Source organism: Salmo trutta, chromosome 16 (assembly GCF_901001165.1).
Source record: "Salmo trutta chromosome 16, fSalTru1.1, whole genome shotgun sequence".
NCBI classification, from domain to species: domain Eukaryota; kingdom Metazoa; phylum Chordata; class Actinopteri; order Salmoniformes; family Salmonidae; genus Salmo; species Salmo trutta.
This window is the reverse complement of record NC_042972.1, coordinates 47,856,807-47,882,222: the sequence shown is the minus strand read 5'-3', so window position 1 is coordinate 47,882,222 and position 25,416 is coordinate 47,856,807. Positions and strand designations below refer to the sequence as shown.

The following is a 25,416-nucleotide window of genomic DNA, read 5'->3' as shown; positions in this document are numbered from 1 at the left end:
GACATGAAGGTAGCTATTCCCAGACAATATGTTCTGGTCTAATCCAAGTTAGGTTCAGTCATATTCTCGATAGACATAGCACAGTTAACCCTAACCCTAATGTCGTCTATACCATTATGTAATCATGACGTGTTAGGCCCTGGAAAGCACTGGCCAACGTTTGTGGGTGCAACTGCCACTTTCATTAGTAGGGTCAGTGTCCACTGCCAGTTGCAGTGCATCAAATCGAAATCAGGTACTTCAGTTCTGATTAAAACAATCTAAATTGCATGCATGAACTGACACTACAGGATTTGGATGTGTAAATGTTATGCTAAGCAAGGACCAGAGCATTCAGTTAAATGTTGATTGTGTTCAAAAATAAAACCTTGGCAAGGGAAAGCACAGCAGCCATGCTGTCTGTCGGTGTTGTGAGCTACCTTTTCAGGGTAACTGAATGGTAACCATTAATGCAGAAGGGTGTCACACCGACTCCTGTGAATGATGGCTGTCATTCTCCCTGGCACTTTCAAAAGGGAACACACACCTGAAATTAAACACATTTAAAAATAGACATTTCAATTTGAAACATTTTATTCATTTTCAATTACATCTCACAGAGATACGTTTGGTTTGTTAATACAATAGTATTAAAACAGTTATGCAACACCTATCAAGCACAACTCAGCCACGACTTGAAATATCTTGATTTACGAACCATGGAGAAAGAGTTGAATTAATCGAAAATGTTTGAGAAAATCTTCCCCAGGTACTCTATCAATGCACGTTAACATGTTTTTCTGTATAGTTCTGCATATTGATCCAAGATGTCTGTGTTGGTCATATTTTTATTTAACCTTTATTCTATCTAGTCAAGTCAGTTAAGAACAAATTCTTATTTACAATGACGTCCTACCCCGGCCAAACCCTCCCCTAACCCGGGCGACGCTGGGCCAATTGTGCGCCGCCCTATGATACTGTTAAATGTTGACGATAGCATATGTGACATTTTTTTTCTTCACAGAATCTGCTGAATGTTGATGGCCACCAGACCGATCATACTGTCACTGTGCTTCATTAAGGAATTAAAGGACAACCTCGGAGTGAACCATGGTCGTTTCCACAGTTGACTCATTCTTACAGAACATTTACAATAACAAACAAACAGGTCACACCAAAACACAGGAATGAGGCACACATAGGCAAGGTACTGTATCTCTACCATTAGAAAAGGACATCATGTCATTCTAAACAGAAGCTTGACACGGCCATGGGGAACTAAACATTTTGATTTGTAATTACTGAGGGACGTAACAAACATCATTAAGGGGTACGTTTGCGCCTTCATTTGATTACTTTCATATTTCCGCCATATAAATATCTCATGTAGATTGTTCTAAGGATTGACAATCTTCTCATATGTAAAAGCCTATCCTTTCGGCATAAAATCTAGACATAAAACACTCAAAAGCTTGGTTGACAAATTAATTTAAAAAATGCATACAATAAGGCAATGCAGCTGCGTTGAATACTCTAAATAGTTAGCTGTTGATTTCACATTCTTGAGAAGTGAAAAGTACACGAAAAACACATCCTTTGCTGAGTACTCGACTCTGAAAGTTAGAGTTCATTAAAGGCATTACATGTTTAAGTCTTATAAAGTCAACTTTGACAGTATAAAAAACATAACTGCACAAATCTTGCATGGAGCTGAGCTGAAATGGCCCTTTGAGTTAAGACCTGAAAAAGACAAAAACACACATCAACAAACACATAGTACCTGTGGGATTCATTGTTATGAGACAGAATGTTGTTGAAGGCACTCTGGAAACCTTTGAATCGATTGTACCAAAAGTGAATTCTGTGAATGGTGAAAGACAAAAACAGTTCTCTCTTACCGGACATCTTTGGTATCCTGATGGGGCCACTGCTGCTGCCATCCCCTCCATCACTCAGGGCTTTGATCTCAATGAGGTAGTCCTCACCAGAGGGGACCTGCAGCGCCATGCTGGTCCTGTTGGTCTCCACAACGCTGGTCTTCCCAAGCCAGTTCTGACGGTACAGCACCTAGAGACGGGAGAGGGAATATCATGGTATCTGATATCAATAACACTAATTTAAGTGACACAGTAGTTTGACATAAATGAGAAATTAGTCATTTTTGGATAATGCCACTGTATTGTTTTTGATTTTTTTTGGAAAGAGGAGGTATTTTTGGGGGAAAGAGACTGACAAACTCTTCAGAAAAAATACAGAAGTATTTTCTTGTGCAGCCAAATAGTCTTAAGAAATTGTATTTGGATTTTTCTGAAGCCCCTTTCCAGAGGATGACATGAATTGCAAATTATAGTGTGAGGTGCTAGTGTGGCCCCCGTGGCGCTCCATGGAGGCTAGTGTCTGAGTGTGGAGCTTCACAGGCACCCAGCTGCTTCCTCACCTTCTCTTTCATATCTCTGAGCCACATCAGATCAATCAATTAGCAAAAGGTGCTCCGTTGTAAATGAATACTTTAAAAGAAACCAGGAGCATTTCTGAGTCATAATCCTCTGCTGAATGCTCTCAGAGTTCAGATACTCAAGATGACATGAAAAGCTTCCTGTTACGCAGGTTCAAACACTTTTTACTACTGAGCATTCAGAGGGATCAAAAGGCAGGAAAGAATGGATCCTCAGGGCGTTCCACCATTAGGGAAAGTGTTGCCTCAACAGCTATCCACAAGGACACATTTTTGTGTGTTGCCATATCAAAACTTGGCAGACCTTCAATCAAACATACTCAGTGGAAACCCAGAACAATGGAGAAACAGATGTGTTTTGTGTCATAACACCAGGAACAGTCTATTTAATTTTGTACGGATTGTCCACACAATTTTGTATGGACAATCCATTTGTGACACTGGAAGTGCTGAGATTTATACTTAACACTGCGATCAGGGAGCCATTAATAGATAAGACAGCTGTTGAGGTAAGCCAACAAACTGCATTTGTTTCCTAGTTTTCAAAGATTCTGCTATTACACTGACAACACTCACCTTGTATCCTGTCACCTCAGACTCATTTCCCATTGCCTTGACATGCTCCCAACTCAAAAAGATCTTGGAGTTTGTCAAGTTCCACTCAATATTCCCTGGAGGTTGACTTGGTGCTGAAAGATATGCAATCATAAAGCCACACAAACTAATCATGTACAATTCCGTCAATAGCTGAAATTACTTCAAAATTACTTTCTCACTTTAAACATCCCCATAATCACTGCTGTTTGAAGGTACTATCCACTGGGCACACTTTGAATAATAAAAGTTGTACATTTGCTTTATGAGTAGTGAGGGATCCTAGGGTGGCAACACGTACATTCTAAGTGATTTCAATGGGTCTTTCTCCATTCTGATTTTTATACTGTTCGATTAAACATCAACCCAAAACATTTTTCAGCATTTTCATCAACTTTTGCATTTCCTGCACTCATTTCAGATGTTGCACTTGCGATTTGACTTGCGATTTAGTGCAAAACACTTGGGTAAACTGTTGGTTCCATGGAAATAGAATGACTATTCTAATTCTATAGGCACTTTGAATACAGTGTTGTTTGACATGACACCGAACGTAGACACCAGGGAGGAGTTATTGTAACAGGGTAGGAACCAAACTGTTGATTATATGTTTCTTAGGGGACCCTGTAATCTTTGGATTCATTGCATGTTCTCATATTCATGCTTTGCGTATTCCTTTTTGATTTGTAAGATACTGTTGCACAAACATGCTGATTTAGGTCTACACCATCACTGGTATTATCAGGCTGTATAGCTAATTACGTTTGCTCTGACTCAGTACATTTATTAGCTAGCTAGCTAGATAGACAGCTAACTAGCGATTAGCAGCAAACAAGATGTAGGCCAAACTTGCTAAGAAAATACAAACTAGCTGTTTTCAGATGTAATAAACACAAACTAACAATGTAACTATAGAATGCTAGTGTATTTATAATAAGAAGCAAAGTGAAAACAGCGTCGTTATCATCAACATTGTTGCATGTGCTGCATTGACCATGCAGACTGAACGCATGTTTCTCGTGGTCGAGGAACAACATTTGCGCTCGTTGAGTGACGGTCAGTGTTGCCAACTCCTCAGTAAGGAAAGTAGCTATTGGCTGTCCTAAAAGTCGCTAGAAGTCGCTAAATGACGTCATCACCTAATTTGCATAATTGGCCATGTGCATGTAATTGTGATGGACGCTGTAGGAGAGAGGAATAACGCCGTGGGAGAGACAAAATGTCACGCCCTGACCATAGAGAGCCTTTTATTCTCTATGTTGGTTAGGTCAGGGTGTGACTAGGGTGGGTTATCTAGGTTGTTTTATGTCTATGTTGGCCTGGTATGGTTCCCAATCAGAGGCAGCTGTTTATCGTTATCTCTGATTGGGGATCATATTTAGGCAGCCATTTCCCTACTGTGTTTTGTGGGATCTTGTTTTGTGTTTGTGCACCACTTAGTCACGTTTCATTGTGTCTTTATTTGTTTTGTTCAAAGTTTCACTATAATAAATAATGTGGAACTCAACATCCGCTGCGCCTTGGTCCGTCTCGACACACGATCGTGACACAAAAAGTGAGTAAAAAACACCCGAAATATGTTTAGAACTACAAATTAATTTTCTTCTGTTGATTCTTGTTTTTTTTATGTCACAATTGCAAACCTCCTTTATCCGGGCTTGGGACCAGCAAAAGTAACTCAAAAGAGACACTCTGGCGGAGTTACTTCGCTTTTTATTTTATTTTGAATTAAATAAAAAAATTGGTTTGTTCTTTACATTTACATCCCGCCCTGAATGTAAGCCAGGGCGGGATCAGCCAGTGGCAGCTTCCCACATGCGCGATTCATTTGCAGTCTGGACGCGGAGGGGTGAACATCTCCTGCTCTGACTGCAGCTGGGAGGGACTGCTGCGCGAGGACTGGGCCGCCTGTGAGTGCTTTGGGACGGGGGTGGGGCCCACGGCAGCACCCGCTGCTCGTTGAGAAGAGTAAGAACGATACGTGCTTTCATGTCAGAGTCTCCAAAAGTCTCCAATAACACCAGAAAAAGTCGCTAGATTTGTCGCTATTCGCTTTTTAAAAAATGATTCGCTTGCGGGGTCTGAATACTCGCTAAATATAGCGACAAAGTATCTAAGTTGGCAACACTGGTGACGGTGCGGGCTAGGAAAGTGCCATGGAGAAAAGACTCAAGTAGTGAAGTAAACTCTAAAAATGGATGTTACACACGGCGTATCACATTTAACAAAACAACCATTCAAATCGCTATAGAAGGTAAAGTAAAAACCCAAACCGGTTCGTGCATCAATACCGGTATATAGTAAACATGGTATACTGCCCAGCCCTATTCCCACGTAACAAACGTGGAATAGATGTTGAACTGACGTCTGCACCCAGTGGGTCTCGAATAGAAGATGACACAAGTAGGGAGAGCTGATTGCTTTGTGATAGAGTTAGTAGTTGAATAATTGCATCTTACTCTGATAAGCTCATAAACACGCCTCCTCTCCCTGAGTAGTTAAGGTAAACAGCATCTTATCACCCATTTTTTATTTATTAAAAAAACCCAGAAGTGACTTCTTATCAACTGTATGCAAGAATGTGCTATGTGTTGCCTTAAAAATGTAGCATTCGCTGTGTTGGTCTTGCCAACCCCAATTGTCTCACCTCTGAGAAGCAGAGGTTACATCATGTAGGTCTGATATCTGATTGGAGGTTAACTTTACAGTCATACTATTGGTCAACAACTCAGGTTTTGAATCCAAACAACTCAGATGCTTATAAAAGACTAAATGTTCTTTCTCTTATTTGTTCCTGACCTGCTGTGGTGAGACTTTCTTTCTCTCTCCACACCATGGACTTTTGGGGCATGGCCATTCAGGCTATGATTTCTGTCTCTCTCACTGACCATGCTTCGAATATTGCCTTGTAATGCTTGTTAATGCCTTGTAACTTATGCTTTATGCCTTGAATGTGAATCCATTCATTTTACAAAGTAGTTAAATACAGTTGTATTTGGAATCCAGTCTCAGACCTTCATTTGCCCTATTACTGTAACTCAACTCTTGCATATTGCTAATAATCTTTATGAGTCAGATAAACATTTAAATAGGCTAATTGCATAGTCTTATTAGTCGCATGTGATGTATTTATAATATACACATATAAAACATTTCTGGCCACTACACTGCTAATTCACGTTTGTAGGTATGACATAATCCAATTCCATTCGTTAGTCTTGCAGATAACATGCAGTCAAAACTTTACCCAGATGATGATGTTTTGTCTCAGCAGTGCTGTTGATGTAGAGTATTCACAGAGGCTCTGAAGCCATTGAAGTTGTACTGTATACTGCTGCATACCACCATTCATGTGAACCTCTGCTGGATATGCAGGCTTCATGTACTTGAAAGCAAACTTGTAAAGAGAAAAATGCTCAAATTGCATGTGACAACTATTCCATCTTAGAGAATACTCACGTGGTTTCTTAGTGGTGACGTTAACTGCGGGGCTAGAAGGCCCTGCTCCAGCGCTGTTCTGGGCCCTGACGGAGATCAGATACACAGTACTGCCCTTGAGCCCAGAGAGAAGGGCTGCAGTGTCTGTGACCCTCACCATCTCAGCATCACTCTCCTGCATCCCCTCCTCCCAACAAAGGACCTGGAACCAAAGACATGAAGGTTATTCCAGACCTCCCGGCAGCATTAAAACAGGATTAGAGACACTTCCAGCACCGTTGTTTGTGGACCAGATAACCAGGTTCACAATGGGGGTCAAGCAACCTGGGCCATCTCTACAGCCAGACAGTCCTGGGCTATACTAAGGGAAAATGGGCAAGGATCCTCAGGTTGTTCTGCCATTAGGGACAGTGCTGGTTGTGGAGGAAATTGATATTTGATGTTCACACTTGTGAGGGGTGATTTATAGAACACTACTCAGGCAGGGAAGCAGCCAGCGTGTTACGCTCCTTGGGAGCAGTGGCGGTTCTAGACCATTTCAACTGGGGAGGCCAAGCTGTGGCCAGTTGTACTGTTAGAGGGGCCAGTTATATTAGACGTTATTGTTGTCGTATCATTTTCTTCACTGCATTGCAGGCAAAAGACCATGGTCATAATCATCATCGTTGCCACGGTCTAATAACGGATGTAAAAAAAAAAGGATAGCAAAAATTTGTTATGTAAAAATTATTTCATACTCCACATTTAGGGGGCCACAAGGGGGTCCAAAATTGTTGTCACAGGGGCACTGCCCCCCCCCCCCCCCAGAACCGCTATTGCTTGGGAGACTGGAATAGCTGTGGACAGACCTCTTCACTCTAGATTAGATGGTGAGAAATATACCTTTGTATCCCAAGGTATTTTTCGGTGTAGGGGAAATTTCACGTTTTTGCCATTGGCAGTTCTATTTAAATGCATGCCAACCTATTGCTGAGTCAATCATCGTGAGGATTATACTGTATCTATCATGCTGTTTTCTGCTCTCTACCAGCATCATGATTCTTGGGATATTTTTCATACCTCATATCCAATGATCTTCCAACTGCTGGCTGTCTGGGTGATGGGTTCCCAGTACACCTCGATTTCAGAGGCTGACAGCGTCCGGGTCCACACTCTGGACGGGGGTTCAGAGGGCTCTAAGCATGACACATTTAGACCAAGGACATTATCAAGAATGGTATAAACATACAAGTCAAACTAACCCAAAGCTTCCATTTCATCAGCAACTTGAGAAATAGTCAAAATAACAAACCTTCCTCTGCAGAATACACTACAACCACATGGCTAGATGGGCCTTCTCCTTTGTTGTTGTAAACTCCAACTTTCACCTCAAATTGGGAGAGGGGTGGGATGCTGTCGTTCCTGAAGGTGTATCTTGATGCATCAGGTGAAGCCAGCACAGTCTGCTTCCATGTGCTTGTACCAAGAGGACGAAAAGCCACAACATATCCAAATTCCTCTCCACTCTGTAGCTCCTCTGGTATTGGCTGAGACAGAGACAATTTGACTCCATAAATTGTAGCAATTCTTATCCCTTCCCATTGGTTGAACTGAATATCAAATTACTACCTTGACTGGAAGTGTCAAATTCTGAACAGTGGAATACCACAACCCCAACATAATATATTATATCCAAAGATATACACAGTATTTACACATTCTGCATGATAAGTTAATTCCCTTTAGGAGACCCATAGAAACACCCATTCTGAGACATAGTCCTAGATTTATGCACAAACAATTTCCACCATCTCTGCATCTGCATTTTGATTTACACACCAGGGGAGCCGTTTGGAACAGGCAAATAGCTAGGCAAGACAGCTCTTCTTTTAATTTAAACCCATTTAATTGAAGTCACATTGCCGTAGAGAATTCTGTCAAAACCCCATTCATGTCAGAAGAGTGATTTGAAATGTACATATTTGTAGGTATTGTATCTTGTAATTGTCCTTGACATACAAGGAAAATCAAATAAATAATTTTAAAAAGTAAATGAAAGAACAGTGATCTGTCATAATAAATGTATTCTATAAATCTGTGATGATCAGCAAGCTTACCTCCCATTGGATAACCAGTTCTCCTCGCCTTCCTCCTCCTCCACTCACATTACCTGGTGCTACTTCAGGAACTGGATGGACAAAAACAACAACAGTGTCTGTCACACTCTGACCATAGAGAGCCTTTTTATTCTCTATTTTGGTTAGGTCAGGGTATGACTAGGGTGGGTAATCTAGGTTGTTTATTTCTATGTTGGCCTGGTATGGTTCCCAATCAGAGGCAGCTGTTTCTTTGTTGTCTCTGATTGGGGATCATATTTAGGCAGCCATTTCCACACTGTGTTTGGTGGGATCTTGTTTATGTGTAGTTGCCTGTGAGCACTTCATTTGCTTCACATTTCGTTTGTTCTTTATTGTTTTTGTGCGTTTCATTCAATAAACATGTGGAACCCATATCACGCTGCACTTTAGTCCGAATGTTATTACGACAATCGTGACAGTGTACAATAAAAGCGTGTGTATTCCTTGGAGCAAAGGCATGTATTTGAATCCCTACTACTCCGAAACCATACAGAAGCCTTGATATCACTATCATAGTGCCCCTCATCCCAGTACGGTTTCAAAGCAAAGGCTTAGCTTTTTGATGTAATTAAATTAGGGTTGATACAGGCATGAGCGCCAGTGCACGCTACTGCTGTTACTACAGTGTATCACACTGCAGGAATACTCTTCCCTTGTGATTCAGTGGGCCAGGCGGAAGCACTCTGCTAACCCACTCAGAATAGACACTTTCAAGTCATTGCCTTATGGCATGCGTGGGTATTTCACACGGCTCCTGTTGATGCTGCTGACATGAATTAATAATGGCAGGAATTCCTGAGTGCTGATGTAAACAGCATCTAAATGCTTAAAAGGGATGATGCCTCCTGCTCGGGTAGTTCTAATCTGACAAGCAAAAGTTTCAAGTGTCAATGGCCACGTGGTCTAAACACATGAATAAATTATCTCTCACTTTCTTTTCCTATTAGGTAAATTATTAACATCTGTCTCTGTGTCAGTCAAATTGGAACAGAGCTGATTCTGTCTTCATTACACGTAATTAGCGATGAGAAAGGCACAATAACCAATGGACTGGCGTGAAAAGTGTATGTGGGTTCTACATGGTGAAATTCATCAGGGGCTGAACGAAACACTCAATGCAAAATGAAACTAATCAGACCGTTAAATTACATTTCCACTGTGGGGTTGATAGATTCACCACAAGAGGAAAAAGAGAAATGAGAATGTACCTGCCGCTTTTGTTCGAATCTGCTTGGATTGCATGCTGGGCTCTCCAACACCCACACTGTTGCTAGCCACCACCCTGAATTCGTAATCCACCCAGGGGTTCAAATCTATCACCGTTGCATGAAACATCTGTCCAGGCACAGAATCAGGAACTAGGATTAAAGAATTTAGAATTTAAATACATATTGATTCTCATCCACCAACAAAACACATTCATGTTATCAAAGACTGCCTGTGATACAATTAATGTCAATATAACTTATCCAAGAAGGCCCCCAAGATAACGAATGATTAAAAAGAAATACTCCTGTTCACATCATTCATCCCCAAAGCTGACTGTTCCCACAGTATTCTGATGGTACAGACATTTTAAAGTGGAAATTACAAACTTCAGATGCCTTTTTAAACCTCAAATACACTACAAGTTCTACATTTCCTGCATTGCAAGAATGTCCTCCTGCAACAGGGTGATCAAATTAAGATCCTACATCTGTAAACAGTGTCCGTGAGGGATGGGCTGGCATTGTAGCTACCTGTCCTGACAGCCTGCCAGCCTATGGAGAAGGGGGTCCTGGCCTGGATGCTGTATGTGGTGACAGGGCTGTGGTTGTCAGGCCCAGACTCCCAGGAGAGCTGGGCAGTGGAGTCAGTGATTTCCCCCACAATAAGGCCCTCTGGGGCACTGGGAGGCCCTGAAATAACCAGCAGCACAGGGACAGAACAGGGAGACAAGGACAACCACTGTCAAATAGTTCTATTGTGTCAGCCAAAAAAAGGATGGCAAGGTTAGAGCAGTCTGCCCACAAAAGAGAGAGAGACATTTAATATTTCACACAGCAGAGATAAAGATCCTTCAGTTGATGAAGGGAAATACAAAAGGATTCCAAAAGGAAGGAGAAGAGGAAAATTTATGCATTGATTTTCAGATGCTCCTGTAGTCATTATTTAACACTGAATGACTGTCACCCAGAATAGTTGGCTGAAGTAAAGGGAATTAATAGAACGGGTGATCATGTCTGAGGATGTCTAATTCCTCTTTAGATGGGTGCTACCCTAGATATGGTATATCTTTATGAGTGCTACAGCATGCCAGTAAATCAAAGTATCATAACAGGGAGGAAGTGCGTGCGTACCTCTGACAATCAGGTGGGCTGCTGCTGAAACACTGTCCACCACAGTGTGTACCATGCACACATACTTCCCAGAATGCTTTAGCTGAATATTCCTGACCATCAGATCACCAGCTGATCCCTGATGACAATAGAACAGAAAAAGTGTGCAATTTCACAACAATACTAGTGTCTCAAAATACAGTCATTCAATGTATATTTTTCCAGCTGTGTAGCACCTTTCGTACTACTTATACAGTATACATTATGATAGATTTTTTTTATCCCATGTATGCTATTGCAGTAGCAGAAAGGTCAGTCTACATACAACAGTGAGAGAAAAGAGCAGGTAGGAACATTGGAGTGACACTGATTTCAACACTCCTTGCGTTAAAAACCAAAAAAATACACTTCCTGAAGTTTAAGAGCTCTGCCAAATGATGCTCACAGTGAAAATGTCAGTGTTATACAGGCCGTTTTAGTGCAGGGTCTTTGTGTGCTCAGCAGACCAGAGGATAAATCCTGCAGTCAGACAGATTTGTGTGCCTTTGTTCACTGGAGTGTCAGGTGATTTACTCATAAGATCAGCAACAGACTGGTTGTTTTAATCTTCATGTCCACAAGTTTTACCTGGCCAGGTCTCCATGTTAAATGCCTTAGTCTTGTCTGAGATGAACAGTGCCTTCAGAAAGTATTCATACCGCTTGACTTATTCCACATTTTGTTGTGTTACAGACGGGATTCAAAATGGATAAAATATTTTTGTTCACCCATCTACACACAATACCCCATAATGACAAAGTGAAAACATGGTTTTAGAAATGTTTGCAAATTTATTGAAAATGAAACACAGAAATATTCACACCGCTAAGTCAATACACGTTACAATCACCTTTGGCAGCGATTACAGCTAGGAGTCTTTCTGGTAAGTCTAAGAGCTTTGCACACCTGGATTGTGTAATATTTGCACATTACAATTTTGTTTTACTCTTCAAGTTCTGTCAAATTGGTTGTTGATCATTACTAGAGAGCAAAAGATTTTCAAGCTGATTTAATTCCAAATTGTAACTAGGTCACTTAGAAACAATTTAATAATGTTGTCTTAGTAAGCAACTCCAGGGTATGTTTGGCCTTGGGTTTTAGGTTATTGTCCTGCTGAAAGGTGAATTTGTCTCCCAGTGTCTGTTGGGAAGCAGACTGAACCAGGTTTTCCTCTAGGATTTTCTCCTGTGCTTACCTCTATTCCGTTTCTTTTATCCTAAAAAAAACTCTAGTTCTAGCCAATGACAAGCATGCCCATAACATGATGCCGCCACCACCACAATGTTTGATGTGTTGTGTTGGATTTGCCCCAAACATAACACTTTGTATTCAGGACATAGTGCATTTCTTTGCCAAATTCTTTGCAGTTTTAATTTAGTGCATTATTGCAAACAGGATACATGTTTTGGAATATTTGTATTCTGTATAGTCTTCCTCATTTGAATTCTGTCATTGTCACGTCCTGACCAGTAAAAGGGGTTATTTGTCATTGTAGTTTGGTCAGGGCGTGGCAGGGGGTGTTTGTTTTGTGTGTTTCGGTGTTTTTGGGTTTAGGTTCTATGTTTCTATGTTTATATCTAGTTTTCTATTTCTATGTTGGGTTTTTGGTAATGACCTCCAATTAGAGGTAGCTGGTTGTCGTTGTCTCTAATTGGAGGCCATATTTAGTTGTGTTTGTTTCACTTGTGTTTTGTGCGTGATTGTTTTCCTGTATAGCCTGTGTTGCCTTACGGAACTGTTTCGTCGTTTTGTTTATTTTAAGTGTTATCTTTAAATAAATTAAGAAGATGAGCACTTTACCCGCTGCGCCTTGGTCCAATCCTTACGACACCCATGACAGTCATTAAGGTTAGTATTGTGGAGTAACTACAATGTTGTTGATCCATCCTCAGTTCTCCTATCAGAGCCATTAAACTCTGTAACCGTATTAAAGTCACCAATAGCCTCATGGTGAAATCCCTCAGCGGTTTCTTTCCTCTCCAGCAACTGAGTCAGGAAGGACACCTGTATCTTTGTAGTGACTGGGAGTATTGATATACCATACAAAGTGTAATTCATAACTTCACCATGCTCAAAGGGATATTCAATGTCTGCTTTTTTTACCCATCTACCAATAGGTGCCCTTCTTTGCGAGGCACTGGAAATACTCCCTGGTCTTTGTGGTTATATTTTGGTTTGAAATTCACTGCTCGACTGAGGGACCATACAGATAATTGTATGTGTGAAGTACAGAGATGAGGTAGTCATTCAAAAATAATGTTAAACACTGTTATTGCACACAGAGTGAGTCCATGCAACTTATGTGACTTGTTAAGCAAATATTTAATACCTGAATTTGTTAAGGCTTGGCATAACAAAGAGGTGGAATACTTATTAACTCAAGACATTTCAGCTTTCCTTTTTTATTAATTTGTAAAAAATTCTAAAAACATAATTCCACTTTGACATTATGGGGCATTGTGTGTTGGTCAGTGACACCAAATCTCAATTTAATACATTTTAAATGTAACACAAGAAAACGTGGAAAAAGTCAAGGGGTGTGAATACTTTCTGAACGCCCTGTAGGTGTTGGTGTAATGATACTGTACAAGGAGGCTTGTGTGTGGAAGTTGTAAATATTCTAACATGTTCATATAAGGTGTAGCTTTACTGTCCAAGCTATGAAGCTTGCGAGAAGAGACTGTGTGCTGTCTCCTGTACAGTACAGGTAGCAGGTACATACCACTCCTATCATCTCAAAGTGGTCCTGTCTGTTGAAATCGATGAGCTTGCCGTTGAAGAACCACTTAAAGGTGGGATCCAGGGAGGAGTCTCCAGACACTTCACATGGCAACACGATGCTCTCTCCCACAGTGGCATCCACACTCAGCGGTGGAACTGTTATCTTGGTTGGCTCTATTTGAGAATACAGAAAAACAAACACACAGGATCAAGTTTACCTTGAATATGAATATAAACCTGCAGCTGGACAAAATGTACTTTAGACAAGATGGTTCAATGCAGAGGCAGCCTCCCCTACTACTAATGTAACAAATTGATCTTAAATTGCTCCCATTGGGAAGTGTCTTCCTCTCAATCCTATTACATGTTTTTTCATGATGTTTTATTGATATAGTCTTGAGACTGAATAATTCAACTAAATGCAATCATGGTGTCAAATTAAGGAAAAAATGAATAATGTAACGGCTCTCGTCAGAATGAGTGGACCAAAGCGCAGCGTGGAAAGTGTTCATGATTTTTATTGATCAACGAAACACTTGAACAAAGTAACAAAGCGAACAGTTCTGTCAGGTAACAGATACTAAACAGAAAATAACTAACCACAAAACACAGGTGGGAAAAGGCTGCCTAAGTATGATTCCCAATCAGAGACAACGATAGACAGCTGCCTCTGATTGGGAACCATACTCGGCCAAAACAAAGAAATAGACAACATAGAATGCCCACCCCACATCACACCCTGACCTAACCAAATAGTGAAATAAAACGGCTCTCTAAGGTCAGGGCGTGACAAATAATCCATGTATAACCATCAGAAATTAGAACAGCCAAATTGAAATATGCAGCAGCAGTTCTTTTAAAATTAACATGCAATGTCTGACTTGGATGGAACAGAACATCTCTCTCCTCACTACTATAGATATAGGGATTTTCTACCCTCCGCTGTGTGACCAATAACTCACAGCTGACAAAACCAAGGATGAGTTATGTTTCTGTCAAACCAGCAGGAACATAAAACAACTATACATTTCATTATCAATTTCATGCTTGGCTTAGTATTTTTTTTCCTTCTCTAAACAGGTTTAAACCATCTGCTTAAAAGGTAGTGAAATTTGTGTCCGGAAAAGTACCTTTCACCACCAGAGTACCAGTACTGCTTGATGTCCCAAAGGGGTTCCTGGCCACACAGGTGTACCTCCCTCCGTCTGATTCGCTGATGTTGCTGATACGGAGAGTTCCATCCTCCATGATGGTCCGTCTGACAAGAATGAAAGAACAGACAACTGTTGTTATCAGGATCAATAATGATTTGATAGCCCTTGCTGGGTTATATTGGGATTTGAAATACTATATTAGTGATTGATAAATGAGGATAAGCATACAATTACATCAACACTTTCATATCACATCCATTCCTATATCCATGCTGGAGTTTGAACGACAACTATTTCATGAATAAAAACGTAATTATCTGGAAGATTGAATTCTCTACAAGCACATTTGCAGAGAGCAATTATCTTAGTTGAAGCAGAACAGATTTGCTGTAGGGTCGCCATGCTATTGACAGCACAAAAGATTAAATGCGTATTTTAATAGGATACACAGCGGGACACTAAGGCCAAAATGAGGACAGGGGAAGGAGAAGAGAGCAGAATAACGGGGAGAGATGATTCACTAATGGGAATCTTTACCTGTAGCCTTATCGTTATACAACATGTGAGTGATTCCTCACATAACCAGGACAAAAAAAGACTATGGTTTTAGAAATGTTCACAAAATGTAATCCATAAAATGGTCCTTTGCAGGGATGTTGGCATATACTGAGTGTACAAAACATTAGGAACGCCTTCCTAATATTGAGTTGCACCCTCTTTTTCCGTCAGAACAGCCTCAATTCGTCGGGCCATGGATTCTATAAGGTGTCGAAGGAATTCCACAGGGATGCTGGCCTGTGTTGACCCCAATGCTTCCCACAGTTGGGTCAAGTTGGCTAGATGTTTTTTGGGTGGTGGACCATTCATGATACCTTCAGGAAACTGTTTAGCATGACAAACCCAGCAGCGTTGCAGTTTTGGACACACTCAAACCAGTGCGCCTGGCACCTACTACCATACCCTGTTCAAAGGCACTTAAATATTACGCTCCTGAGTGGCGCAGTGGTCTAAGGCACTACATCTCAGTGTTAGAGGCATCACTACAGACCCTGGTTCAATCCCAAGCTGTATCTCAACCAACTGTGATCGGGAGTCCCATAGGAAGGTGCACAATTGGCCCAGCATCGCCCGGGTTAGGGGAGGGTTTGGCCTGACTTGCCTAGTTAAATAATATATATATATGCTTTGTCTTGCCCATTCATCCTCAGAATGGCACACATACACAATCCATGTCTCAATTGTCTCTAGGCTTAAAAATCTTTCTTTAATACGTCTCCTCCCCTTCATCTACACCATTGGTTCCCAAACTTTTTATAGTCCCGTACCCCTTCCAATATTCAACCTCCAGCAGCGTACCCCCTCTAGCACCAAAATCGGCGCACTCTCAAATGTGGTTTTTTTGCCATCATTGTAAGCCTGCTACACACACACACACTATATGATACATTTATTAAACATAAGAATGAGTGTGAGCTTTTGTCACAACCCGGTTCGTGGGAAGAGTCAAAGAGCTCTTATAGAACCAGGGCACAAATAATAATATAATAATAATCAATAATTTTGCTCTTTATTTACCTATCTTACATATAAACCTTTTGTTCATCAAAAACTGTGAATAACTCACCACAGGTTAATGAGAAGGGTGTGATTGAAAGGATGCATATAACTCTGCAATGTTGGGTTGTATTGGAGAGGGTCTCAGTCTTCAATTATTTTCCACAAACAGTCTGTGTCTGTATTTAGTTTTTTTATGCTAGTGAGGGCCGAGAATTCACTCTCACATACTGTAGGTACGTGGTTGCAAAGGGCATCAGTGTCTTAACAGTGCGATTTGCCAAGGCAGGATACTCAGCGCAGCCCAATCCAGAAATCTGTCAGTGGCTTCTGATTAAATTCCATTTTCACAGATCCGCTTGTTGCAATTTCGATGAGGCTCTCTTGTTCAGATATCGGTAAGTGGACTGGAGGCAGGGCATGAAAGGGATAATGAATCCGGGTGTGTCATCCATTTCGGGAAAGTACCTGCGTAATTGCGCACCCAACTCACTCATGTGCTTCACTATATCACATTTGACATTGGTAAGCTTGAGTTTATTTGCACACCAAAAATCATTTAATGATGGAAAGACCTGTGTGTTGTCCTTGTTAATGCAGACAGAGAAGAGCTCCAACTTCTTAATCATAGCCTCAATTTTGTCCCGTACATTGAATATAGTGGCGGAGAGTCCCTGTAAGCCTAGATTCAGATCATTCAGGTGAGAGAAACATCACCCAGATAGGCCATTCGTGTGAGAAACTCGTCATCATGCAAGCAGTCAGACAAGTGAAAATTCTGGTCAGTAAAGACAACTTTAAGCTTGTCTCTCAATTCAAAAAAACGTGTCAATACTTTGCCCCTTGATAACCAGCGCCACTTCTGTATGTTGTAAAAGCATTACATGGTCACTGCCCATATCATATCATTGCATAGCTCAGAAAATACAGGAGAGTTCAGGGGCCTTGCTTTAACAAAGTTAACGTCTTTCAAGCTGTCAGGCATTCCCTTGGCAGCAAGAGCCTCTCGGTGGATGCTGCAGTGTACCCAAGTGGCATCGGGAGCAACTGCTTCACGCGCGTTACCACTCAACTTCCTGTCATGGCTTTTGCGCCATCAGTACAGATACCAACATGAGCAGCAGCTACATTTGGCTACATACGGACCGTTAGTGGAATTCCCGCGAGAGAGTAACGGTTAATGTGATTGGATGTTAATTATTTGACTAGGCTACCTGTATTTGACATTGTTGTTATTTCGCTGAACACTAGATGGTTTAATTTTATTTTTTGCCAGTGAAACGAGGCTACTCAGGCGAGAAAAAAACCTCACCCAAATGTATAGCCCCATTGGAAAATATAAAAGGACTGTTTGAAAATGTCAAACAAAAATAATGTGAATCACATTTTTATTTGGCGTACCCCCGACGGCATTGCGCTTACCCCTGAAGTACGCGCAAATATTACTCATATTACAGAGCATGCGGTAAAGCTTCGTATGCCACCGATTTTTGCTTTGTAGCACCTACAGATGAAACATTATGGACTTAAAGAAGGCCTGGGTGAGGCCAAAATGTAATAAATATGCCAAATTTGATTAATTATTTCTCAATTATGCTTTTAGATGCAAATGTAAAAAATCCTTCCTCCAAAGGACCATTCTATGTATTCAATTTCATGAAAATCCACCATGTGTGAGACCCTATCGAAACACTAAAATACATTTCCAAAAGGTAATGAAAGCAGATAGGACTAGAGAGCCGTCTCTCTTGTAGCTGGGTGTATGGACTCAGTGATAAACCAAGGGAACTAGAGCAACAATGGTTGAAAGGCACATGACTGAAATACTAATCAGGGACCATTTAGAGCTGGGCAATTTCTTTTCTCTCCATATTATGATAAATTGACTGAAATATCACAATAACGATAAATGGAAGGATAAGTTTATAACATAAATGTGCACCGGTTAGCCTACACTTTAAAAGGTGCTAGAACCTAAAAAGGTTCTTCCTCTGTCCCCATTAGAGAACCCTTTGAAGAACCATTTTTGGTTCCAGGTATTTCCTTTTTGGTTCCAGGTAGAACCCTATTGGGTTGCATGTAGAACCCTTCCACAGAGGGTTCTACATGGAGCAGCAGGTAGCTTAGTGGTCAGAGCATTGAACTAGTAACCGAAAGGTTGCAAGATCGAATCCCTGAGCTGACAAGGTGAAAATCTGTCGTTCTGCCCCTGAACAAGTCAGTTAACCCACTGTTCACCGGTAGGCCGTCATTGTAAATAAGAATTTGTTCTTAACTGACTTGCCTAGTTAAATAAAGGTGTAAAGAAAAGGGTTCTCCTATGCAGACAGCTAAAGACTCCTTTTGGAACCCTTTTTTCTAAGAATGTACTTTTGGATTATTACCGTACCCTTAGAACTACTACTACTACTTTGAATGTTGTAACTATCCATTGTAGCCGACATAAGCAGACTTACAGTATTTCATTGAAAACTTCACATTTCACTAGTATAGGCTACTTATCATGACAGTAAAATGTCCTCGATAAATGTTTGGTACGGTCAGTGTCAGTCATTTTTCTGTTTATCGTTCCAGCTCTAGGACCATTGTTCTCTTTGATATTATTGACTTAATCTACTTGCGACATAATCCCCAATTATGTAAAGTGTAACAAACTAGATTAAAAAGTGGTTTACGTCACACATCACAAAAGCAACCTCATAACACAGCAGTGGTTTCTATATTCCACAAACACCAGAGGCCACGGGGTGTCCAATGCTAGTACGTTATTTTTGAACGAACACAATGTAAACACATGCATAAAAGATGCCGAGAACTCCTAGCTATCGTGACCTTCTGTTTCAGCAAATCAAACACAAAGGCTGTGAGCTGCGAGCTCAGAAATCAAACAATTTCACTGCAGCTCTTAAAAATAAATACGTACTCGCTCCAGCTGAGCTGAGACCCAGAGAGCATGTCTGACATAGGGTGCTTTGCGCTGATTTATTGACAAAAATATCAAACATTGAGTGATGGAGGCGCGTTGAGAACATGACCTGAGGGGCAATGAGCTGCAAAACAAATACAAAACGTAAAGAACTATCTGCTTTAAGAAAGAAACGGCGTTCCACACTGTGCATTTTCTATTCTCGTCCAGATGCACAGCCTGTGTAATCACTTCTTTCTCCTTTTCCCCATGACCGCTCCGTGGAATATGATACAGTAACTAATCAATCGCTTTGCTCACATGTTGAGGCAGGACCACTGAGTTACGGAAATACTATGGAAATGTGGCAGCACATATTGATTCGGGCCACAGCCCTAAAGCGGGAGACTAAGGAGAATAACATGGCAGTATCACCAAGGCTCCTTTTCACAATCCGTCTGACTCAACCACACCACCCAAATTAAAGATGCAGAATTGGAGGGAGTATATGCCGGGGTGTGAGAGGAGTACAATAAACAGAATACTGCTGGTGAGAATAAGCTCTCACCTTTTCCCCCTCTCCTTCTCTCAACCACTCACTCATGCACATATACACACACCCACCCACACATGCACACGCGCATGCGCACACACACACACACACACACACACACACACACACACACACACAGAAGCCAGTATATAGCTGCTGAGTGAGATTAGAGAGTAAATCATAACATGGGTGACTCATAAGGTAGGCAGTAGTATACTGGACATACACTGAGTATACCAAACATTAAGAACACCTTCCTAATATTGTGCGGCATGCCCTTTTGCCCTCAGAACAGCCTCAATTTGTCACGGCATGGACTCTACAAGTTGTCGAAAACGTTCCACAGGGATGCTGGCCCATGTTGACGTTAATGCTTCCCACAGTTGTGTCAAGTTGGCTGGGTGTCCTTTGGGTGGTGGACCACCTTTGACACGTGAAACGGTTGAGCGTGAAAAATCCAGCAGCGTTGCAGTTCTTGACACAAACCGGTTTGCCTGGGACCTACTACCACAACACGTTCAAAGGCACTTCAAATCTTTTGTCTTGCCCATTCATCCTCTGAATGGCACACATGCATAATTCATGTCTCATTTGTCTCAAGGCTTCAAAATCTTTAACCTGTCTCCTCCCCTTCATCTACACTGATGGAAGTGGATCTAACAAGTGACATCAATTATGGGATCATAGCTTTCACCTGAATTCACCTGGTCAGTCTATGTCATGGAAAGAGCAGGTGTTCTTAATGTTTTGTATACTCAGTGTATTATTCTCCCGCCCAGGCCTCTCCAACACTGTTCCTGGAGAGCTACCCTCCTGTAGGTTTTCACTTGAAACCCAGTTGTAACTAACTTGATTCAGTTTATCAACCAGCTAATTACTAATTACTAGAATCAGGTGCGCTAGATTAGGGTTGGAGGAAAACCTACAGAATGGTAGCTTTCCAGGAACAGGGTTGGAGAGGCCTGCTCCAGCCATTGGTCCACAGCGTACTCTTGGCCGGAGTCTTTCTTCCAGACGACTGCAGGGCCACATTTAGTACAGTAATTCCCCTGAGGTTAGTGTAGCTTCAGCAGCAGGGCCATGCAGCAGTGACACCATCCACACAACCCTTCTGGGGCTATGACCAGTACCTCAAATAAACTTGTGAGCTGTGAACCCGTGAAGCTGTGAGGCTTACATGAGAGGTTACAAGGAAGCATCTATAGCCACTGCTGAATACAAGATTGAAAGACCAAGGTCATAATCAACATAAAGCCCCTACCATAACTGTCACACATCTCTGAATTCAGAGACATACAGAGAGCGATACAATTCTTTGACATCAGCAAAAAGAGAGGGTGTTAGCAACAAAAAAAACACACGTCAACGTCAGTCCTCGTAAGTAGAGACATAGGGTTGAGTCCTAGAGGCTAGCACGGCCCCAGGAGAAGGGCCCTTTTACACGTGCCATCAACGGCATGAGCAGCGATGCGTACGGTTACTACGACTGTTACTGTACCTCGTGCTGTCCTTCAGAAACTCTCCCCCTCTCCGCCAGGAGATGGAGGCCCTGGGGGACGCATGGGGACGGCACTCCATGATCACCTCCCCCCCTCTCTGGATCAGCATGGACTTCTTCACAGGACTGCTGGAGAAGTCGGGTGAAGAGGCTACATGGGGAACAGAACAAACCCTGTTGCTACCATTCTGTTCTCTTTGACGAGGCACAGCAGCTAGCTCTCGCATGTACTGTATGCATTAGCCAAACTGTCAAACGCATCCTAGTCAATTATATAAATTGTATTTCATGAAAAACCACTAGTTGGCTTTCTTTATCAAGTAAATATGCAAATGTGACTAAAAACCATGGCTCAGCTAATATTCACTGTTTTTGTTAATTTTCTTCTGGAGTTGGTTCTGCCTACTGACAGTGATTCTACACCAATGTCTTGACCTTGCGATGTCTCTGGCTTCAACTTTCTAAACAAGACAGAACAAACACTCCAGACTAGAGTCCTCCAGACGTGCTTACCTACAACTTTGAGTTCAGCGCTGGCATAGATGGCGCCATGTTCGTTCTCTGCCAGGCACTGGTACATACCAGAGTCCAACAGGTTGATCTTGGATACGGCCAATCGTCCACCTTCTACCAGTATCCTGTCCTGGTGACAAGAGAGATACACCCTCATTAACACACTTTAGTATGGGATGTGTGATAAAACTACGTTTAAATTGATACTTTTAGAAACACATAACCTAGGAAGATTAGTATCTGAACAATACAAATGTTCACACAAACTGTCAACTACAATTTAGATATTTTGGCCATGTAGATTTAGCAAAAAAAAAAAAAACTGTCAATCAGGATTTTTCTGCAGTGTAATATGGATATCATCTATCTTATGATAGTGTGACCTTTGCAGCAAACCTTGTGACGGGTAGACTTTTGAAATACAAACCGGCTTAATGTTTGATCTCATGCCTTTGATCTGAGATGAAAAAGGGTCTTAAGATGGGTGGAGTAGATCTTAATGGAATATAACAATGACACATCCAAATGCTCAGTACAATGTTTAGCAAGTCATTCTCACCTCCAGCACCAAGGGCTCCCCGTTCTTCAGCCATCTGTACACAGGTTTAGGCTTACCGCTCGCCTTGCACTCCCACTGGAGATTAGCCTCGATGGCCATATGAGCATCTTTTAACGTCTGGACCCACTGCAGATGTTCAACACCTGGAGAATAAAGAACACGATTTAGTAACAAAATGTCAGCCTTTATATTGACAGTTCCAATGCAAAACTGTTTTGTTGGGGGGGGGCTTAAGTCGTCCTAAAATAAATAATGGCACAACACAAACAATAGCTCTATGGAAGAGCTGGAAGCTGCCCTAAGCTTGGGATGCCATTTGTATTTTTCTCTAAGGACCAACTGGCTATTGGCAGTATTCAAGTTGGCAAGACAACGGCTTAGCTACTTCAGAATGACTAAACAGAAAGGTTAATTGGTACAAATTAATTCCAGATTATCCTGTCATTATAATGGCCTTTCATACAGCAAAAGGTTTTCCAGGCCTGACTTATTATCCATCATTTATCCATAATTTATGGACCCGAAATTTTAATTAGACTTCTTTAGCTAAACGTTGACAAAAGACAGATAAACCCATTACCATTCAAGGAATTGTTAGTTTTTATTAGTTATATTTAGGGATTTAAAGTTGAAAACCACTTATTGGTTTGAATTGTTTAATTATTACACAAATAAGCATTTATAAGCCTGGGAAATAAAATGAGGAAACCCTGTAGACTTCTGAACAGTTTAAATGAATTATCACCTATCACAAAAGCAACATACGACTGTTAATCTATATACGTTGTGAGTGATCATACTCTGGAATATGAGTTGTCCTTTGGCAGCGTTCTTCCCTCTGGAGTTCTCTGCAACACACTCATATACACCAGCATCCTCCGGTCTGAAATATGGTATTTCCAGGACCCCGTTGGAATGATTGATTTTGATCTTGCCAGGGAGGGGATACCCATCTGTTCTCCTCCATGTGATGGAAGGCACTGGGCTGGAGAGGTCAGGCAGGAAAGGTCACCACAGCCACATGCTTCATACTGACACTTAGTATTAATACATTAGCTGCCAGACATAGATATCTAACATTGTTGTGTGTCATGGGAGATGTCTGGCCAATGACTAATACAGTACATTCTCAGAATCTGAAATTCCATATGCAAAGATTATGTGATGCTGCTACAGTGTGCTTGCTAATGATCTCAGTTGATTAATGGTTAGCCAAACTATCTGCACTGACCCTATCTTGCAATGACTATGCACACCTTCCTAATATTGAGTTGCACCCCCACACCCCACCCCCCGTTTTGCCCTCAGAACAGCCTCGATTCGTTGGGGCATGGACTCTACAAGGTGTCGAAAGCGTTCCACAGGGATGCTGGCCGATGTTGACTCCAATGCTTCCCACAGTTGTGTCAAGTTGTCTGGATGTCCTTTGGCTGGTGGACCATTCTTGATACACACAGGAAACTGTTAATTGTGAAAAACCCAGCAGCGTTGCAGTTCTTGACACAAACCGGTGTGCCTGGCACCTACTACCATACCCCGTTCAAAAGAACATAAATCTTCTGTCTTGCCCATTCATTCTCTGAATGGTACACATACACAATGAATGTCTTTATTGTCTCAAGGTTTAAAAATCATTCTACATAGAATAAATCAATAAGGGATCATAGATTTCACCTCGATTCACATGGTCAGTCTATGCCATACACGCTATATACACACTCACACACAAAACCCGCACACACACACATAACACACACATTGTTACACTCATCATTTGCTGCTGCTACTCTGTTCTTTATTTTATTATTATCAATCCTGATACCTAGTCACTTTAACCTGCCTTCATGTACATTTCTATCTCAAATTACCTTGTACCTCTGCACATTGATCTGGTATGGTACTCCCTGTATATAGCTCCACATTGATCTGGTACTGGTACTCCCTGTATATAGCTCCACATTGATCTGGTACTGGTACTCCCTGTATATAGCTCCACATTGATCTGGTATGGTACTCCCTGTATATAGCTCCACATTGATCTGGTACTCCCTGTATATAGCTCCACATTGATCTGGTACTCCCTGTATATAGCTCCACATTGATCTGGTACTGGTACTCCCTGTATATAGCTCCACATTGATCTGGTACTGGTACTCCCTGTATATAGCTCCACATTGATCTGGTACTGGTACTCCCTGTATATAGCTCCACATTGATCTGGTACTGGTACTCCCTGTATATAGCTCCACATTGATCTGGTACTGGTACTCCCTGTATATAGCTCCACATTGATCTGGTACTGGTACTCCCTGTATATAGCTCCATATTGATCTGGTACTGGTACTCCCTGTATATAGCTCCACATTGATCTGGTACTCCCTGTATATAGCTCCACATTGATCTGGTACTGGTACTCCCTGTATATAGCTCCACATTGATCTGGTACTGGTACTCCCTGTATATAACTCCACATTGATCTGGTACTGGTACTCCCTGTATATAGCTCCATATTGATCTGGTACTGGTACTCCCTGTATATAGCTCCACATTGATCTGGTACTGGTACTCCCTGTATATAGCTCCACATTGATCTGGTACTGGTACTCCCTGTATATAGCTCCACATTGATCTGGTACTGGTACTCCCTGTATATAGCTCCACATTGATCTGGTACTCCCTGTATATAGCTCCACATTGATCTGGTACTGGTACTCCCTGTATATAGCTCCACATTGATCTGGTACTGGTACCCCCAGTATATAGCTCCACATTGATCTGGTACTCCCTGTATATAGCTCCACATTGATCTGGTACTGGTACTCCCTGTATATAGCTCCACATTGATCTGGTACTGGTACTCCCTGTATATAACTCCACATTGATCTGGTACTGGTACTCCCTGTATATAGCTCCATATTGATCAAGGTACTGGTACTCCCTGTATATAGCTCCACATTGATCTGGTACTGGTACTACCTGTATATAGCTCCACATTGATCTGGTACTGGTACTCCATGTA

General features: G+C 41.5%; 1 protein-coding gene across 2 annotated transcripts in view; it reads right to left on the bottom strand.

Moving 5' to 3' along the window:
* Positions 1–555: 555 nt before the first annotated feature.
* The window catches only part of LOC115150882 (contactin-4), an 89,048-nt gene continuing 64,187 nt past the window's right edge, over positions 556–25,416 (bottom strand). For both annotated transcript variants that reach the window (XM_029694670.1, XM_029694671.1), the window contains 16 exons: positions 23,198–23,382; positions 22,398–22,540; positions 21,839–21,968; positions 21,326–21,476; positions 14,792–14,919; positions 13,663–13,835; positions 10,923–11,040; positions 10,323–10,481; positions 9,792–9,941; positions 8,563–8,633; positions 7,758–7,992; positions 7,526–7,641; positions 6,488–6,668; positions 3,011–3,123; positions 1,878–2,046; positions 556–1,719 (listed from right to left, as the gene is read on the bottom strand). In XM_029694670.1, coding sequence (XP_029550530.1) covers positions 1,634–1,719; positions 1,878–2,046; positions 3,011–3,123; positions 6,488–6,668; positions 7,526–7,641; positions 7,758–7,992; positions 8,563–8,633; positions 9,792–9,941; positions 10,323–10,481; positions 10,923–11,040; positions 13,663–13,835; positions 14,792–14,919; positions 21,326–21,476; positions 21,839–21,968; positions 22,398–22,540; positions 23,198–23,382 — 2,308 coding nt within the window. In that variant the 3' untranslated portion in view covers positions 556–1,633. The remainder of the gene's footprint in view (positions 1,720–1,877; positions 2,047–3,010; positions 3,124–6,487; positions 6,669–7,525; positions 7,642–7,757; positions 7,993–8,562; positions 8,634–9,791; positions 9,942–10,322; positions 10,482–10,922; positions 11,041–13,662; positions 13,836–14,791; positions 14,920–21,325; positions 21,477–21,838; positions 21,969–22,397; positions 22,541–23,197; positions 23,383–25,416) is intronic.